At 44.2% G+C, this 19,255-nt stretch overlaps 1 protein-coding gene across 12 annotated transcripts in view; it reads right to left on the bottom strand.

Moving 5' to 3' along the window:
* The window catches only part of IRAG1 (inositol 1,4,5-triphosphate receptor associated 1), a 118,136-nt gene that overhangs the window by 16,394 nt on the left and 82,487 nt on the right, over positions 1–19,255 (bottom strand). For 11 of the 12 annotated variants that reach the window (XM_008006874.3, XM_008006842.3, XM_008006804.3 and 8 more), the window contains 7 exons: positions 17,377–17,407; positions 15,051–15,191; positions 13,793–13,924; positions 11,507–11,648; positions 4,747–4,796; positions 4,089–4,196; positions 2,135–2,199 (listed from right to left, as the gene is read on the bottom strand). In XM_008006874.3, coding sequence (XP_008005065.3) covers positions 2,135–2,199; positions 4,089–4,196; positions 4,747–4,796; positions 11,507–11,648; positions 13,793–13,924; positions 15,051–15,191; positions 17,377–17,407 — 669 coding nt within the window. The remainder of the gene's footprint in view (positions 1–2,134; positions 2,200–4,088; positions 4,197–4,746; positions 4,797–11,506; positions 11,649–13,792; positions 13,925–15,050; positions 15,192–17,376; positions 17,408–19,255) is intronic. The other variant, XM_008006829.3, reaches the window with a different exon arrangement.

Below are 19,255 nucleotides of genomic sequence, written 5' to 3'. Positions count from 1 at the left end.
ATTTATTTGTATTTTTAGTAGAGACAGGGTTTCACCATCTTGGCCAGGCTGGTCTTGAACTCCTGACCTTGTGAGCCACCTGCCTTGGCCTCTCAAAGTGCTGGAATTACAGGTGTGAGCCACCATGCCTGGCCATGTTTCCAGTTTTAAATGGAAATCACTTAACATCTTTGAGAAATCCAGAAGGGGAAGCTGTTGTTCATCCTGAACCCCTCTTAATCTGAAGATGCCCTCCCCTCTTTGCAACCATTCTTACATGGGTACATTCCCAACTGGAGAGTCAACCCCAGTGTGCTTGACTTGCCTTAATCCCCACTCTGTCCCTATCTCTTCAGGTTCTATAAATTCCTGGAAGGGTGATGGCACTATTGACCATTACCCATTGACGCTCCTAATTTGGGGCTGCTGCTTATTGTCTCCAATTTTGTACCTCAGTTTCCCTTACCAAGGATAATTCATGTTTTCATGATCCCCACTGCCTTGGACAGAAGTGCTCAAATGGCTTGGCATAAGTTCTACAGAGTTCAGGCCCTGCTCTGTCATGATTAGAGTCTGTTGAAGAGATCCTCTGCCTTGAGTGGCTCTGCAGGCCTAGAGTTGGGAATGGGGCTAGAGTTGAGGGTTCTCTGAAGTAGCGATTCATGCACCCAAAGGGAAGGTTGTCAAGGAGAATTTTAGTGGGTTTCTCAGAGCATCAGGTGACCATTTCTGGAGAGATTCTATGACTCTAGGGTGAGGATGAGGCCCTATGACTCTAGGGACTTGGTAAGTTTCTGTAAACTCGGTCACTTCTACGTGGTCCACATGGTGGTGGTTGTGTCACCTCTTGACAATTTCCCTGTAGTGATCAAGAAAAGACAGAGAGAGAGACCCCAAGAGACCTTCAATAACACAAAGGACCTGTGAGCTTATGGGGGTGAGGTGGTAAAGAGAAGAAATGCTGGGCAAACTTCAAGACTAACAGGGGACAAATCACTGGGTGATAAGCTGGTGGCTGCACATAATGAGAGATGTAGGAAACAGGCAGGGTCTGGAGGTGGGAGCCTGTCTGTATTGAAAAGGGTCCCAACATACACTTTCCCTGCCAGATAGCAAAACTTTTCTGACAGCAAAGAAAAACGAAGGACTAAAGCTGTCTTGAGGCAAGAAAGAAGGAAGAATAAGGTATATGTTCTACCAAGTGAGAAAAGACACAAGGGGAAAATTCCGAGAGGCAGCAGGTGTGATCCAGATGTTTTTCAGCAAGCAAATGAAAGAATTTGAAAAGTAAGCTATGAAGTCCTCTGAGTGCATAGAAACAGCCTGCCTTCCTCTGGCTGAGGATGAAAAGATCTGCACATTGCACAGATGCCTAGAAAATCACAGACACTGCTGGCTGCCAATCCAATATGCATTTTCCTTCCTAGTTCCCAACAGCAACATGATTCTGTTCAGGAATTTACTCTTCTTCATGGAGTCATTTTGCTTTTTGGGAAGCTGACCCTCTCACCAGCCCCAGGGAATAGTGTAAATCCCATGATGACAATCCCATTCCCAAAGTGATTCTTTTAGAAAGGGACCTCCTTCCAGATTTTTCAATGAGATAATAGGGAAGACTGGTGAAAGGTTTCTGGATTTATTCCTAAGAAAGGAACACGGCAAGAAACAGGCCCTTTCTTCCTCTAGGTATTGTCTTGTCTGGAGGGGATGCCAGGAACTACCAGCCCTTTGCCACAATCCTGATGATGAAGTTAACATACAACATGGCCAGAGGCAAGGAAGTTGTAGGCATGCTGAGCTAGAGCCCTGCTGTGCCGTACCAGAAGCAGCTCTACCTCTGGACTTACTAAGTCCCATTGAGTTGGGGCTTTCTTTTGTCTGTAGCCCAAAGAATCCCAACTGGCAGAGAAGGCTCCAGTCTTCTCTGGGCTCTCTCAGATTGGGTCCACTTGGCCTCAGTCAGGGCATCTTCCCGGTTCAAGAATCTTGCAAGCGGATTCTGAAATCTTTGTGGGTCTCAGACTCTCATTCATTTCCCTTAAAACTTAATTTGCTTGCCACTGCATTTTGGGGATGAAAATGGGAGGAAGGAAAGTAAAATGGGGAAATTTTCCTGAGAGATCCCTGAAGCAAAGAGGAAAATCAACAAACTTACTTTTCCAAAAGTGCAGGCAGTGCTGAAGTGACAGGTAGGCTGCCTTTCCCATTGGGTGATTCCGACTGAATGAAAAACAGAAGACAGAGAACTGAGGATGTGCTATGTAAGGAAGAAGCCAGAGCTGCTGGGTTTCTGATGATGGGAGGGGGACTGCTGCTTCTCCTCTTTCCTCCATGCCCCCACTTTCCAATCTTCATCTGAGCCCAGACCTTGGCCCTTTCCCTCGGGCCTTCCCTGTCCTCCTTTCCTCAGCATTCCTTTCCTCTACGGCACATGCAGCTTGCTCCTTTTCCTTCGCCTCTGCTAAGTTTCCTTAAGCAAAGAGGAGAGTTTACATCTTGAGGCTCCATTCTGGAGAGGAGCCATCAGTTTTTCTCTGTCCTGTTTACTGACTGTGACTGAACACCAGTGAGCCTCCTACAAGTGCAGGTCCCAGGCTCCCTGTGATAAATTCACACAAGCCCATCACTGTCCCGAGAGACACAGCTCCAGGTACAATTCTCAAGAGATGCCAGTCACTATTGAAAGCTCAAACAATCAGAAATTTCATTACAATATGTTCCCCAGGATTTCCATGTTGTGTTGTTGCAATGGATTTGGTTTAAGTAATGGTTCTCAATGTTGGCTGCACATTAGAATCACCTGGGGGAAGTTTTAAAAAAGTATTGATCCACTCCAGAATCTTGGTGTGGGGCCTGGGGGAAGAATGGTTTAAAAGTACCCTGCGTGGTTTTTAATCTATGGCCCTGATTGCCAGTCCCTAGTCTAAAGGAACATATATTTGGAAAATAAATTTATGCTTTTAGGCAAAGTATGGGAAATAGATCTGTTAAAACACACTAACCAGTCCTCTCCAATATCCTTAAACATTTTTTTCAGGTTGTTCTATTTTAGTGGGTAATTTGGGAGTTTAGGTTGATTTCATACATGACTGAAATGCTTGAGGCAGGAAACAGTGAGTACCACCCATTGGTATTACATAGGGCTTGAATTTCCAATTGCTTACACAATCAGATTGTTTCCTTATAGGGTAGTGCTAGTCATAGGCAGGGGATAGAGAAACCACTGAAGAAAGAATTAGAGGGAATTAACCAGATGCACAAAGGCCTGGGATACAGAAAATATTTTGTTATATCCAAACTGTCTTTGCCTAAAAGAAATGGAAATGTATTTTTCCTGATTATTGCTAACACATTCGTATTATAGAAATATAAAAAGGCATCAGGAAGAAAATAGAAATGAACTATTTTACCATTGCCTAGAGATAACCATTGTTAGCTGTTTCACGTATCTTCTACCAGAAATTTCTGTCTACGCACAGAAACACACTCTTTTAAAAAGTACAAAACAGAATTATACTGTTTATACACTAGGTTTTGTATATCCTATTTTACTTGCTTTAGATTCATAATAAGTTATGGACCATTCTACAGAAACCCCTTTTAGGGATATCCATTTGCTTAACCAGTCTCTTATTAGTGAACATGGAGTTGTTTCCCGCTTTTCATTGTTATGAACAATGCTACAATGAACTGAGGCAGGAGAACAATGGGTTGGTTGAAGAACTCAGGCTCCTGAAACAGAGAACCTAGGGTTCAAAGCTGTTCTACCACCTATCACACATTACAAACTTCAGCTACTTAAGCCCACTGCAGAGTAGAAAAAAATTATAACCACCTTGGCGGATTGTGGTGTAAGCACAAAAAGAGCTATCGTTTGCAAAGAATGCTGAGCTGCCAACACCATGCTCAAGGGCAGTAGGACTTCCCAGAGTAGTAGAATACATGCAGCCTGGTCTGTATTGGGTTTTTGAGCCTATCACTCAGATTCTATTCTGGAAATTTCCTCTCCTTGTTGACCCTGCCCCCATTTGGTCACCCCCCTAGGACTGAGTATGAAGGAAAGGTTATTTTACTATTCCGTGCTGGGAGGCAGGCATCATCATACTTACCAAGGCTGGTAAGGAGGGGATGGGTGATGAACTGGGAGTTTGGCCAGGCAGATTCAGGGCATTAAACTTAGGAACAACGGCAACGCTGACCCTCCGGCGAGGCATATTCTGTGGGGAGAGAAGTGACCAGGCTCATTGTCTTGGAGGTAGCAATAGCCATAATTCAGAAGGGCTTGGGAAAAAAACCTACTCATTTCTAATGCTGAAATGGCATTCACTGGATATTTTGGTTTTGCAGTAGCAATGATGGAATTGGTGCGGAGAGAGTGGCCAAAGTTAACCCAAATTTCCCAAATTGGTGGTGAGTGAACGCTCAATCTGTTCTATTTTAGCTTATGAGATCTTGGAGATACAGAATGGAAATGACCCCACAGTCTCTGGGTAACACCCTGGACACTGTATTAAAGCTGCCTGTAGCAATATGAAGGCTTATGATCATTTCATGTTGATTTAAGGGATGTATACATAGTTAAGGAAACCACGAGCAAGAAAGGTAAGATGTCAGAGGCTAAACTTGAGACCGTGGGAAGCCGAATAGAAACTCTGTTCAGAGATTCTGTGGCATCCATGGATCCCAGAATGCATGATTGTTTGGGTGACCATGGAAACTTCTGTCATACTCTTTCCAGGAGCCCTGGTATTCCTCGAACATGCATACCTTTCCCAGCGTGAGGGACATGGACCGCGCCGTGCGAGGGACCCCATCTTCTGCAGCAGGAGGGAGCAGAGAAGAGAACACAAGTAAGTTTCAGACTAGGCACCAGCAGGAAACAGAAACTAGGCTATGGTATCCATGAGCCAGAACTGGCCCTCAATGGATAGCCCAAGGATCTGGGTGTTGGGGACGCTGAGTTTGGCACTTCATCCTTTGAGATGGGGCTGCAGAGTGGAGGTTTTTTTTGGACAAAACCTTTATCCTAACTCCGCTTCTCACTATAGGAAGCCCCAGTCTTGGACCTCTGATCTTTATCTGACCCCACTAAACACACTCTGCATAACACCCTAGATAGTGTATGACAACTACTCAGCAATACCAAGACTTATTGGGTTATTTCATGCTCGTTCAAGGAGGTACAGTCAGAGAAACTATGAGCAAGGAAGGTGTGGTGCCAGTAAATAATGAAAACTTGCTGACAAAAGTAGTTTCAATATGTTACCTACCAAATGACTCAGAACAAAGGAAGCTACCACCCCAGGATTTTCTTCTCCTTACTGCATACATTAAGTGATATAACTCATGTAATATGTTTAAACTTCGCACCTGGATAATACTACCACCAGGAAACACCTGAGTACTTTCAGAGAAAGGTATTTGCTAGCTCAATTCAATTTGATTCAGTTTGACCAATATTATTTAGCCTGCATCTCTCTCTCTTTCATATCCATGTATTTTTGGCGTGTCTCTTGAAAAGCACATAGCTGTTCGTTTGTTTTTTTTCAAAAAAAAAATTTTTTTTTGAGACTGTCTCACTCTGTCATGAAGGCTGGAGTGCAGTGGCACGATCTTGGCTCACTCAACTTTTGGTTCCTGGGTTCATGAGATTCTCGTGCCTCAGCTTCCCGAGTAGCTGGGATTACAGATGTGTGCCACTATGTCTGGCTAATTTTTGTATTTTTAGTAGAAACAGCGTTTCACCATGTTGGCCAGGCTGGTCTCCAACTCCTGAGCTTAAAGTATCTGTCTGCCTTGGCTGCCCAAAGTGCTGGAATTACAGGCATGAGCCACCACGCCTGGCCTGTTTTTTTCATAATCTAATCTAAGATTCTCTATTAACCAATAGATTTATACTAGTTATAGTTCTTGTGATTAATATATTTGTATTTATTTCTACCACGTAGTTTTATATTTTCTATTTGTTTTATTCATTGACTTTTTCCACCCCTCCTCCTACCCTACACATTTGTTTGGAACTTATACATTCTATTTTTAACCTTCAGCATGTCCTCTTAACTTTTGAACATATTGACTTTAAATTTAAAATTAAACAAGATCTCTATTCTTTTCTTGAATAAATCTTAAAATAATAACCCTCCCTTTTAATTATATTGCTTTCCAGTATTTTTATTTCACCTTGCTTTTGTATTCCTAAATTATTCATTATGTTTGTTGGTTTCTACAGAGAGTGCTCATTTAGATTTACCTACATGTTTACAAATGTCTTTGTTGACTATTCCTTCTTGTATCCTACTTGTTTCTTTTGAGTTCAATTTTTTTTTTAACTTTTATTTTAGGTTCAGGGTACATGTGCAGGTGCATTACATAAACTTGTCATGAGGATTTGTTATACAGATTATTTCATCACCCAGGTACTAAGCCTAGTAGACAGTATTTATTTTTTCCGTTCCTCTCCCTTCTCCTACTTTCTACCCTCAAGTAGGCCCTGGTACCTGTTGTTCCCCTGTTTGTGGCCATATGGACTCAATGTTTAGCTCCCACTTCTTAGTGAGAACATGCAGTATTTGGTTTTCTGTTCCTGTGTTAGTTTGCAAAAGATAAGGGCCTCCAGCTCCACCCATGTTCCTGCAAAAGAGGTGATCTCATTCTTTTTAATGGCTGCCTAGTATTCCATGGTGTATATGTACCATATTTTCTTTATCCAGTCTGTCATTGATGGGCATTTAGGTTGATTCCATGTCTTTTCTATTGTGAAAAGTACTGCAATGAACATTTGTGAGCATGTGTTTGAGTTCAATTTCAATCTTCCTTAGGTACATCCTCTAGTTGTTGTTTCAGCGAGGGTCTGTGAGAGGTAAACTTTCTCAATTGTCTCCAAATGGTCTTTACCAAGCCCTCAGTCCTGCATGGTATCTTAGCCATTTGTGTTATCTCTAGGTTGACCGTTATTTTCTCGTAGTTCTTTTAAGAGATTATTCCATTGTCTTCTACTATTGCCATTGAGAATTGTCATTCCTTTGTAAATAATCTTCTCTCTTTGATGACTTTTAAGATCTTCCCTTTGTCTTTACTGTTCTATAGTTTCTCTTTGGTGTGTTTTTATTTTTCCTGCTTGGAATTCACTGTATTTTCTGAATCCAATGATTGATGACTTTCCTTAGTTCTGGAAAATCCTCAGCCATTCTTTCTTGGAATATATTCTCTCATTGGCTTTCCCCTTTAAGGATGGCCTAATAAATGTATTTGGGACTTTCTCATTCTACATTCTATATCCCATATCTCAATGCTTCTTTCATAATTTTAATCAATTTATTTCTCTGAACTGTACATTTGGTAACTTTCTCAAACCTATCTTCAAGTTAACTAATTTTTCTTCAGCTGTGCCCAATTTGATTTAAATGTTATAATCAATCAGGCTAAGCTAGGTTATACTAGTTTAACAGCATAGTAATAATAAGCAACTCCAAAGTATTAGTGGCTGATAACAAGGAAGATGTGATTTGCTTATGCTACATGCCCATTTACTTCTGAGTCTGTAGCAGGCTTAGTTCAGTGTTTCCTCATTCTGGACTCAGCCTAATATTGGCCTTCTAGTATTCTGGAGCAATGATGGTTATTCACGTTAGGAGGAAGAAACAGGGCAGACTGCATACTAGTTCTTGAAGGCCTAGGTTCAGATGTGACACGTCCTTCTACTCACATTTCATTCACCAAAGCAAGTCCCATGGCCTTGCCTTGTGACTTTAATGGGATGGGAAAATGTGCCCAGAAGGAGATCTGGAATAACGAAGAATAGCCTCAAATATAGTAACTAACACACCTAAACTCCTGAGTTTTTAATTTCCGTGACTTTATTCCTCACTTTGAGAAGTTCTATTTTATTCTTCTTTGATAACTGTTTTCTTTTACTCTGTTTTTGATCCATTCTTTTATGTCTCCAATAATTTTTAAGTTAGAGACAGGGTCTCACTCTGTCATCCAGGATGAAGTGCAGTGGCACGATCACAGCTTACTGCAGCCTTGACTTCCTGGGCTCAAGCAATCCTCCCACCTTAGCCTCCTGAGAAGCTAGAACTATAGGTGCCCACCACCACATCCAACTAATTGTTTTTTATTTTTATTTTTTGGAGAGACAGGGTCTCACTTTGTTGCCAAGGCTGGTCTCAACCTCCTGGCCTCAAGCAATCTTTTCACCTTGGTCTCCCAAAGTGTTGGGATTATAGACGTAAGCCACTGTACCCAGCTACCCCTAATAATTTTAAGCTTATCTTTAAAAAAATTATCAGATCATTTTATTTTCTGAGGTTCTTAGGATATGATCCTATTCTTTGGGGTACCTGATGATTTTTGTTCATGATGAATTGTTTTCTTGCGTATTTTATAATTTTAGGTTGTGAAGTCATCTTCAGTGAGGCTTTATTAGAGGAATCCTGTGTGTCTGGGTACAGCGTCTGTCTCTCCAGAGTGCTTTTCTACTTATTTCTAACATGTCTTAGAGGCACCATCTTGCTGTTCTTTTCAAATCCTCTGCATATTGCATCATCACTGCTGTCACTTTGTGAGTATGTACTTTTCCTATGAGGAAGGAGAAAGTGTTTTTTCCTACTAGAGCCCAGGGTGAAACAAATTTCCTTGTTTCTCTGCTGGTTGGTGATTATTATTTTTCCTTATCGAAATTCCATCTGAGGATCTAGTCCTTGGACAGCCTTAACTTTCTGTGGGAATCTGTGTCAACTCTCTACCATAGGTGTTCCAGTCCTTGTCTCAGATCACAGGCAAGTGTAAAAGCTCAGCTCCCAGATAACTGAGGCTGCCACTTGTCCCCAAGGAAGCTGCAGGGTCAGCTTGGTTTCAGTTCTCTTTTCTTTTCTCGTATCTGGATATTTCAATTTCTTTTCTTGTGGATTCAGCTATTTAGACATAGGTTTGCTTTATTTTGTCCAGCAGAAATTTCTAAGTGCTTGTGGTCAAAAGATTCTCAAGTTTTCCAGTCAGCCAAAACAGCAGAACCAGAAAATGTTCTTTACATGTGAAGAGTTCATAAACATTAGTAAACTACCAAGCTTACAAGTGGACAAAGATCATAAATACAGAATTTTTAAAAGTAGAAATACAAATGTTCGATAAACATTTGAAAAGGCCGAGAAATACAATTAAACCAGTGAGATAAGACACAATTTTGGCCTATCGAAGTCATGGATACTTACAAAAAGAAAGAATAAGAATGGTGTCAATGGCACAGTGAATTGAGTATTGTAACCCATTCAGTGAAAACATAAATGGGTTATTTGAAAATAATTTGCTTTAAGAGCCTTAAAAAATTTCTTTCCCCTGAGCTAGTATTTATACTTCTAGAAATCTACATTAAGGAAATAATCCAAAATGCAGACAATTGGTAAATTTCATATTCAGAAAGAAACATATTATTTTTTAAAAATGTATATCACCTTCCTTGAAATCAGGGATATTTTATTTACTGTAGTCTTCAAAACCCCAGGCATAGACAAAGATTGCAGAGGTTGTATAAAAGGCTTAAGACACAAACACTATTAGGGAACAGTCATAGAGTGTCTTATGGAAACACCTGCTGAGTGGTTACGGCCCCTCTGCCTAGCCCAAGCTGAGGTATAGCTTAGAAGAACAACTGGAGTGGAAACAAATATTGGAAAAACATGTACAGCTATCGTTGACCTTTGCTATGGTAAGCGTTTTATCATCCTCCTAGACTGAATATGGGACTCTGTCGTGTGTTCTGCTTGGAAGTCTGCTTTCTTCTGTCATAGCACTGGCTACACTGCCTTGACTTCCCAAAGGTTGGAAGCTCCTTTGGGTCTGTGACTGTGTGCCCGTTACCTCTATATTCCAGTATTCCATAGGGCAAACCAAAGGTACTTAGTAAATGTCTGTAGAATGAATGAATGAGACTCATGGGTAACTGCTCATCCTATAAATCTTAGATAAGGTAGTTTGCAGGAGGCCTTGTGCAGCAATAAATGTAGGAGCCCATGGCATTAGGATTCCTTTGGCGGCAGCTTCCCCAGCTTGCAACATGGACGGAAAATGGTTTGTTAGAAGCCCAGGTGCATATGGGTCAGGAGCCTTGCTGACAGATCCAAAGCAGACAGTCTGGAGCATGTGTGCATGCTGCCTTTGGACTCTGGGACGTGTCACTGATATTCTCCAGGAAACTTGTGAAACCTCCTGTTTATAAAGGTTTCTCCATCTGTTATACTTTCTGTACTTTCCCTTCTGCAGCTCTTGGTAACACGGATGTTTGCATTCCACAGGGATTCCTGTTGCTAAAAGGTCTGTTTTCTCCTGCTGGCCACCCTCATCAGCCAGAGTCCAAACCCTGACAGTGCCCACAGAGAGACCTGGTCCAAGGCACCAACCTCGTCCTGCTGGACTGAGAAGGAGTCTCTGACTGTGTGTCTCTTTACCTCAGCTTTTGCACACCTCCAATATATTGTCCACTGAAGTCAGAATAATCTAAAAATAAAGCCTGATTACATCATGAGGTATAAACTTACCATTAACTCCCCATTGCCTAGAGGTTTAAATTGCTAGCATGGCCTGGCATGTGGCCCTGGTCTACCAAGTCTCACTTTCAACCTGTCACTACCACACCCCGACACTGCCACTATGGAAAACTGTTTGTTTCATCTTCTTTCCACCCCCAATCTCCACACCTTTGTCCATGCTGGTTTCTCCACCTGGGATGTATCTTCCTCTATTGACTGGAGAACTCCTATTTTTACTTTAAAACACCAAGATACCATCCCTCTTTGAAGCCTTCCTTGTCTCCCTTCAAGCAGAATCAGGCGGGCCCTCCTCTGTGCTCCTATGGCAATTCATATAGAACTTCTAAACAAGAATATTTCTTTGAGACCTTTGTCTTATCCATGAGTCTACTGTTTTTCTCCATAACCTCTTCAGCCAGACTCTCACTCCACCCTAGCTGCCCAGGTTTCACCCCTCACCTGGACTGTTGCAAGAACATCTTCATGGAGTTTTCTGTCCCTGGTTTGTCCCAGTAATGTAATTGCCACACCATAGTTCAAGGGAATCTTCTTAAGCTACATATATGATCAAGTCATTTTCTTGATTAAAATCATTGGCTGGATCCCTAATGCTTTCCAGAAAAAAGCCCAAATTCCTTAGCATGTGCTGCCTAAAAGGGGGTCCCAAAGCACACAGACTTATAGGGTCTAGGGTCACTCTCAGACCCTATAAGTCCAAGAGTTCTAGTAGCCTGTGGGCTTTGTATCCATGGTCAGCCACTGTGATTTATTGCTTTGGGAGTTAGGAAGTCACTTTGGGAATGCTCATGTTTCCTGGTTCCAGACTGCCCTGCCAGGCCCACTGAAGCACCTGCTGGGAGGCCCCTGTGGACAGTACTGGACAGGGGTGCTGCTCACCTGGAAATAAGTCATGGGGCTGCTCTGACAGCTCTAATCCTAGCCAAGAGCTCTTGGAAGTCTACCTTGTAGGGCCAAGATGGGGCAGGAGCCTAGGTCCTTACCAGAGGGGCCACAGCTGCGGCTTGAATTCTGATTTGCAAGTTTTTTAAACTCCATGAGCTCCGCATGGTCCTTCTCATATGTCCTCTTTAGATTCTCCACATACTGCATCATCACTTCTGTTGCTTTCGACATGCGCTTTTCCTGCAGGGATGGAGTGTGTGAGTACATGAGGCCACTGGAGGAAAGGCTCCATTGGCACTTATTTGCTCTGATCAAGCCCAAGGGTCTGGGCTAGGAGAATCAAAAGGATACAGGGACGAGGCCCTGCCTGAGCTGAGAGGTGGACTCAGCACCTGCACTCAGGGAGAATAAGAAAAACACAGCCACCACACTGCAGGAGGTGAGAGGCAGAGGAGAGTTGTTTCTGCTTGCAGAGAACAGGTCAGGGGAGGCTTCACGGAGATGGAATGAAGTGGATATAGGATGTGAACAGCATCTGGGCACATAGACAAGGGCAGGAGGGACAGAGAATTCAGGCCAGGGAACTCCAACAGGATTCTAGAGGCAGGGAAGCACAGGGCTTATATGTAGATGAGGTTTTATCCTCTGGATAGGAGTCCTCTGGAGAGTGAAGAAAGGTACTATGACAAATTGTGCTGGGACAATCGACATAAATCAGGGCTGCCCAGAAAGCCCAGACACTACAGGTCTCCTGCCTCTGTAGGAATCAGCAAGCAGTTGGGTCTATTTGTAAGTCTGGGTTGTGAAGGACCTCGAATGCTAGACAAAGGAACTTGAACTTATTCTGAAGGAAAAGGGAAGCCATTGAATATCTCCCTTAAAGTAAGAGAGTAACATAATCAGGTCACAGATAGAGATGGGACTCAGGGGAGTGAGACTGGTGGCAGTGAGAGCAGCACGGAAAGACCGAATGAAGCCTGACCTGGCCCAGTGGAGCCAGAGAGGAAGGCAAAGACTGAAGCATAGAAGCCAAGACGAGGGAGCCATTTGGAGAAGGGAGCAGATGGCGTGAGTGGCAGTTGGGCTTAGGCACACGTTTGGGAAGCCTGCACACAATGAGAACAATTTCTCTCTGCTCATACCCTGGTTAGATCCCTCAGAGGATCTAGCTCAGGCCCTGCCTGGCCACAGAGGGACACACCCAGTGGCTTTGCAGGAACAGGTCCCACAGCCATGCATGGCTGAGACCAGCCACTTCCCTAGAGTCCTCCTGTGTTGCTGCTCCCAGCTGGAGTGACTTCCTGTGCACCACTGCTGAGTCAGGTGTCCTTGTCCTGAAGGACACAGGGTGGGACGGCCCAGCGGCAGGCCCTTTAACAGGAACTGCTCAGGGCTGCACCATCCCAGGAACCTCCTCTCTTGTAACCAGAGCAGCAGGACATAGATTCATGTCATAGCAACATAATAACAACATCCAAACGCTTTACAAGTACGGCAGCAACCCCCTATGGGAAATACTGTGACCATCCTCATTTTATACTTGAAAAGACTGAAGCAGAGAGACCTCGGTAAGCGGCCCAAGGTCACACAGCGAATGCAGTGTGGAGCCTGGATTGGAACTCGGGCAGTGTGCTCCTGCTAAAACATGCAGGGCCAGGGCGGGGCTCTCTGTGGTTCAGGACTTCAAAGTGGCCAAGAGAGAGACAGACCTGGGCCTGTGTCCCGCTCTGCCACTCACTAGTGCTTTTACTTTCTGAGACTCTGCATCTTCATCTGGGAAACAGGATATTTATAGGGTTGCTGGGTGGATTTAATGAGACAAAGCAGGTTTTCCTAAAGCATGTTTTGCCAAATACTAGCTCCATGGGAATTGAATAGGTATTTTTTGAGAAAAATAAAATGGAGGGCTGTGGGGGGAATTCTTCAGTTAAATATGTTTGGGAACTACGTAGGTAAAGTGAACCAGCCTTCTCCACCACAGCCTTGATTAGGCCAATGTGTTAGACACCACTATCCTCCAATCAAAGCCTTGATTAGGCCAATGTGTTAGACACCACTATCCTCCAATCAAAGCCTTGATTAGGCCAATGTGTTAGACACCACTATCCTCCAATCAAAGCCTTGATTAGGCCAATGTGTTAGAAATTTCCAAGAAAGAAAGATGGTATGCAGTAGTCCCCAAACTTGCTTTTTTCCACAAAGCACTTTGAGGGTTCAGTGATCTGCCAGAAATACTCTGAATAATACTGCAATGATATACACAGGATGCTTGGCCCAGAGGAAGCCACCTCTAAGTGGTATCTGTAGTTGCTGCTGCTTGGGTGATTGCTCTACTTTATGTAAGTGGAGCAGAGTCGGCAAGACTGGGAGCTGGAGAGGCTCACCTGGCGGACGGCACCCACCACCTCAGCTCGACTGGAGAGGCGGGCAGCCAGGCGGTGCAGGACAGTGATGTCCTCCAGCAACTTCTGGTAGGTCTCCCGGTGCTCACAGTGGTGCCAGAGTGAAGCTGAGGACTGAAGAGGAGTAGGAGCATCAACTGGGGTCCTCAAATAATGTTATGGAGTAAATCAGCAGTCCCCAACCTTTTCGGCCTCAGGGACCGGTTTCATGGAAGACAATTTTTCCACAAACCTGGTGGGGGCAATAGTTTGGGGATGAAACTGTTCCACCTCAGATCATTAGATTCTTATGAGGAGGGTACAACCTAGATCCTTCGCATGCTGGGTTCACAACAGGGGTCGTGACCCTGTAGGAATGGAATGCTGCTGCTGATCTGACAGGAGGTGGAGCTCAGGAGGTCATGCTCTCAGGCAGCTCACCTCCTACTATGCAGCCTGGTTCCTAACAGGCTATGGTTGGGGACCACTGGGCTAAATGTACTCCCCACAAAATCATCTGCTGACTTTTGGGGGGACATATCCTAACTCCTCAATGTGATAGTGAAGTGGGGCCTGAGCGAGGTGATTAGGTGAGGAGGGTGGAGCCCCCGTGAATGTAATTAGTGCTCTTATAAAAGGGACCCCAGAGAGTTCTGTTCTCTTTCCACCACGTAGGATATAATGGAAAGGTGGTAGTCTGCAAGCCAGAGAGGGCCCTCACCAGAACCCGACCGTGCTGGTGCCCTGATCTTGGACTTCCAGCCTCCAGAACTATGAGAAATAAAGGTTTGCCATTTAAGCCACCCAGTCCATGGCCCTTTGTTACAGCAACTCAAACTCACTAAGACACATACCAAGCCTAGACTCAGCTCTCATGAAACCAGCTCTGGGCCCCATCCAGGCTGAGAGAAGTGGCCTCTGCCAGGCCTGGGCCACAGTTTCTTCTGGTGCTTGGAGAAGCTCGATGTGAACACACTATCCCTGGCTGGGCTGAAAGGAGGAGTCATACCCAGGCCACCCTGCCCCCTTCTGAGAAGCTCCCAAGGGTTCGGAGGACTTGCCCACAGCCCTGAGGGAACCAGGCCTTTGGGATCTCTGCCTCAGTTTCCCCCAGCTCTCTGAGGAACACTCTGTCAGAGTCTTGGCTCAATTTTTCACTTCAGGAGACTCTACTTGGTACCTGAGAGAAGGATGACACCCTGTATGGCCCTTGGAGACAGTTCCTGCTCCAAGGATTCCTCACATCAGGCTCCACAATTACCGTAATGGAAGCTTTGAAGTTTTCCAGTTCCTTCTCAGTGTTCTCCTCTGTCAGGTTGCGTTCCCTTTCAGCCTGGTTAATTCTAGATTCCAGAGTGTAGCTGTCATTTCTAAAGGCCAAGGACAGTTGTACAAACACGTTCTGTTGGGAACAAGAGTGTGAGAGAGGTGCTAGGAGGAGTTATTGCAGAGGACAAGGCTACAGGTGTGTTCCTTGTACGAGCATTTTGCAGCAGTCCCTGGAAGCAGCTGCCAAAGCAGCCATGTGCAAGTGAAATGCTCACTTCACAGGAAACCACAAAAAAGATGGTAAAGCAGTAACCCAAGGTCCATGCTAGGCCCTTCCCAGAATTAGAGGGCCAAATGTATTCTACCAAAAAATAAGAGAATAACATTTCACTTTTCCCTGAATTTTAAGAAAATAACATCCTGTATCTGGATTTAGATAAACTCAGGCCAACACAGCTAATTGTGTAAGCATTTGGATTTATGCTGGGATTTATTGCATGGGGGGTTTTGGAGATTTTGCATGAAAATATTGTGTTGAAAGAAACTCCATGTGAGATTTAAGCATTGGTGACTTAAAGCAAACTTCAACCAGCATCTAGCCCTAGTATTCCAAATTGTATATCGATAGAAGCTTTAAGTAGCTGCCAGGATATTAAATAAGGCCAGGTATGATTCTGTTAGGTTAAGCTTTCTGGAATAGATAAATATTTCATGCCAAAATTGCAGGCTGCACGAACAGACTTTGAAAAGGTAGTATTGGTTATACATGGAATTCCCGGAATAGTGGGAAACTACTAGGGAGAAGAAATAGACAGATGAATGTCACTCAGGAAGGAAGCAATGGTCTTCAATTTTTTAGCCATCATCTGCCCTGAGTGGTAGCAGATTTATACCCTGCGGGGTTAGTAACCACAGGGGCTTCTGAAGTTCATGTAACATGGCCCATGGAAGGCAATCATCTCCAGATACGGAACTGAAGGCACAGAATTGACCCAATGATGATGTTTATGGCAATATTGAAAACTACTCCTTGTTGAGCATCTACTATATGTCAGCACTGCTATTCACTCTACAAATTCATGTGATCTCACAATAACCCTCTGGGGTGGGAACTGTTATACCTGTTTATGGGTAAAGAGACCAAGACCAGAAATATCATTAACTTGTTCAAGGTGACACAGGGAGTAATGGAGCCAGGATTTAACCTCTGACTATCTGATTTGAAAGCCTGTTTTATTTCCACCAGGCTGAAAGCTGTGTCCATATACATTTGCGGTCAGCATTTGGACATTAAACAAACCACCCATGGCCCATCTTCACAAATGTCAGGGCGTGGGCTTTGAACTCATAGCCCAGTGATGGAAATTTTCTGCCTTATCCTGCCTTGGTCAAGTCTACGAATAATGCTCAATGCTTAATTTTCTATACTTTGATTACCCCTTAACAGCAGTGTGACAAAACAAGTTCTGAATTCAGTGAGAACACTCGGATCCAGGTCTTGGTTTTGCCAACTACAGTATCTAGAAACTTGGTGCGGTTATTTACTCACTCAATTTTCTCTTTTGCGCTGATTCTTGCTTCTTTTCAGACCTGCTGGGAGGATCAGCTGAAAGGATGGCTATGAGTGTGTTATAGACTGCAAGTGCAATGCTTATGTGCAAGTTATTAATACTATCTGCGGTAGATACTTCATACTGTCTGTCTTCCTCTGCTCATCTGGTCCACATCAGCAGTTCTCACTGTCTCACCTCTGATAAGTTCTCTTTGTCCACCACAGAATGAAATGCAGATTCCCCTCAGCTCTCTCACAACCCTGCTGGGACAAGGAGGCCCCATTGAGGAATCAGGGAAGGCCGGATTGCTGACAGCACAGCTTCCAGGCTCCGCTGAGCTGGCATTCTTGTAGCTGAAACCCTGAGGTGGCCAGCCCCCTTTCCCACTAAGCCAAAGCTTAGAACTTGAAATCTGATCATTGTTCAGTAATTTTGAAATAAATTTGAAACAATTCTGCAGGCTCCCAGCTGGTTTTGTGTATCTAAGTCGCACATTTAAAGAATATAAACAATCCTTACAGAAATGTAAAATTTCCAGCTACCTTCTCCCCTCTGCCCAAATTTGTCAAAATCTTCCATGAATGGATGTGGGAATGGGGATCTCATGGTTCAAGAGGGCTGGTCATGAATGTTCATATTATCCCACAGTCACTCTTTCTCATTTTTGTCTAAAAATGTCAGGGCTAGAGTCTGGAGGAAGAAATGTTTTAAATAAGCCCAGTCAAGCACAGGCACTAAATTTCATAACACACTTGAGCCACTTACCTCAACTTCCTTTTCAGTGAGTGGAGGGGCACTGTGAAAAAGAAAACACACAGTTGAACTTTATGCAACCTAGTCAATAGACCCAAAGGTGACTCTGAATGACCAGCAGACCATGTGTTTCCCGGGGTGGAGTAAGCTGTGTTGCTGAGAAGGAAAAGATGCAATGTCCCCTTGCCTGTGCTCTGTCACCTGTGAGATGCTGACTCTTACAGCACCACAACTATCTCTGTGACTTTGGACAAGTTATTTAATCTCTCTAAGCCCGGGCTTGCTCATCTGCAAAAATGGGAATCATATCACCTACCTTACAGAGGTGCTATAAGCACTATACGTACTCATGTATATGTGTATATGTGTTTGTATGCATAAATATATGGCATCCACACTCAGTGGGCTCTCAGGAAATGTGACCTGTTCATGTTAACTATGAACTCACAGCCTTGCTGTGAGAAATAAGAAAATGCCTGTGATAAGGACTTTATAACTCACACACATCTAAGTTGCCATTGTAGTTGTTCTGGGGATATCCACCCAGGTCTGCAAAGCCTCACCCTCCTCTGTCTCTGAGGGCCGTGACAAAGGTGCATGCAGGCCAGAGAATAAATGGTAGGAGAGAGTGACCAGGGTTCTTCTCCACAGCAAGAACTTCTGATGGCTAGAATCACAGAGTGGCAAGAAAGCCCCAGCCGACACAGAGGTGTCCTTTTGAGCAGCTCCTCCTCTGTGCCATTCCCATAGCCAGGGCTCTCCAGCCATAGGCAGTCCCTGCATCTGCACGTCCACTCGGTGTTGCTGCTGCTGCTGCTCTTGCTGGTAACTAAAGCTGGTCCCATCTGAAGCCCAGACAATGTAAATAATACACAGGCCCTTTCCTGTGCTGGGGCGGGGAGGCTTGGGAGGGGTCCTACCAGTGTCACAGGACTTGGCAACAGAGCATGCCATTGATAAGCTTCTCAGGAAACACAGCTTCCTCTCTTGAACGGGTGTGAAGGGACCCCAAGAGCAAAGGTAAGGGTCAGCCATCTCTGCAAGGGGCTGGTTCTCACCCCTAGGGAATGATATGAGTGCCTTCCTGTCAGGACGAGGTGACAAGACCCCATGGCCATGAAGTCAGCAGAGTCCAGAACATGGGACAAACAGCTGCAGGGATGTTTGATGCTTACAGTTCTTGTCACACCCATCAGGCCCTTGCCTTAACTGTCATCTACAGCATACACATGTGATTTAAATGATTTGGCAAAACTTGCCAAGTTTGTTTCTAACTCCTGGGTTTGTTGGGATATTATGTGAAATGTACGTATTTTCATAAATTATAAACCAAACATTTTTCTATTTCAATGACTAACATTCTGCTTTTTTGCTATAGAAGACACCCACCTTATTTTTATTTTATTTATTTATTTTGGGGGACAGGGTCTTGCTCTGCTGCCCAGGCTGGAGTGCAGTGGCAGGATCACTGCAGAGGTGGCTTACTGCAGCCTTGAACTCCTGGGTTCAAGCAATCCTCCTGTCTCAGCCACCAGAGTAGCTAGGACTATGGGTGCATGCCACTACACCTGGCTAATTTTTTCTTTTATTTTTTATTTCTGTAGAAACAGAGTTTCACTCTGTTGTCCAGGCTGGTCTTAAACTCTTGGCCTCAAGTGATCCTCTTGCCTCGAGCCTACAAAGTGCTGGGATTACAGGTGTGTGAGCCACCACACCCAGATAGAATATACCCACCTTAAAAAAAAAAGTGGGGGTCGGGAGGAAGCTCTGAGGACTCAGAGAAGTATGATTTAGGCAGAGAAGCCACATGGCAAGTCTGGTGTCTGATACAGATAACTGTGCCTCATAAATGAGCATAGGTACCTGGGGGCAGAACTGTGAGCCTCTAAAA

The sequence above is a fragment of the Chlorocebus sabaeus genome, chromosome 1 (assembly GCF_047675955.1).
Source record: "Chlorocebus sabaeus isolate Y175 chromosome 1, mChlSab1.0.hap1, whole genome shotgun sequence".
NCBI lineage: Eukaryota > Metazoa > Chordata > Mammalia > Primates > Cercopithecidae > Chlorocebus > Chlorocebus sabaeus.
The sequence above is the reverse complement of the archived record's forward strand: the minus strand, read 5'-3'. Positions and strand labels throughout refer to the sequence as shown.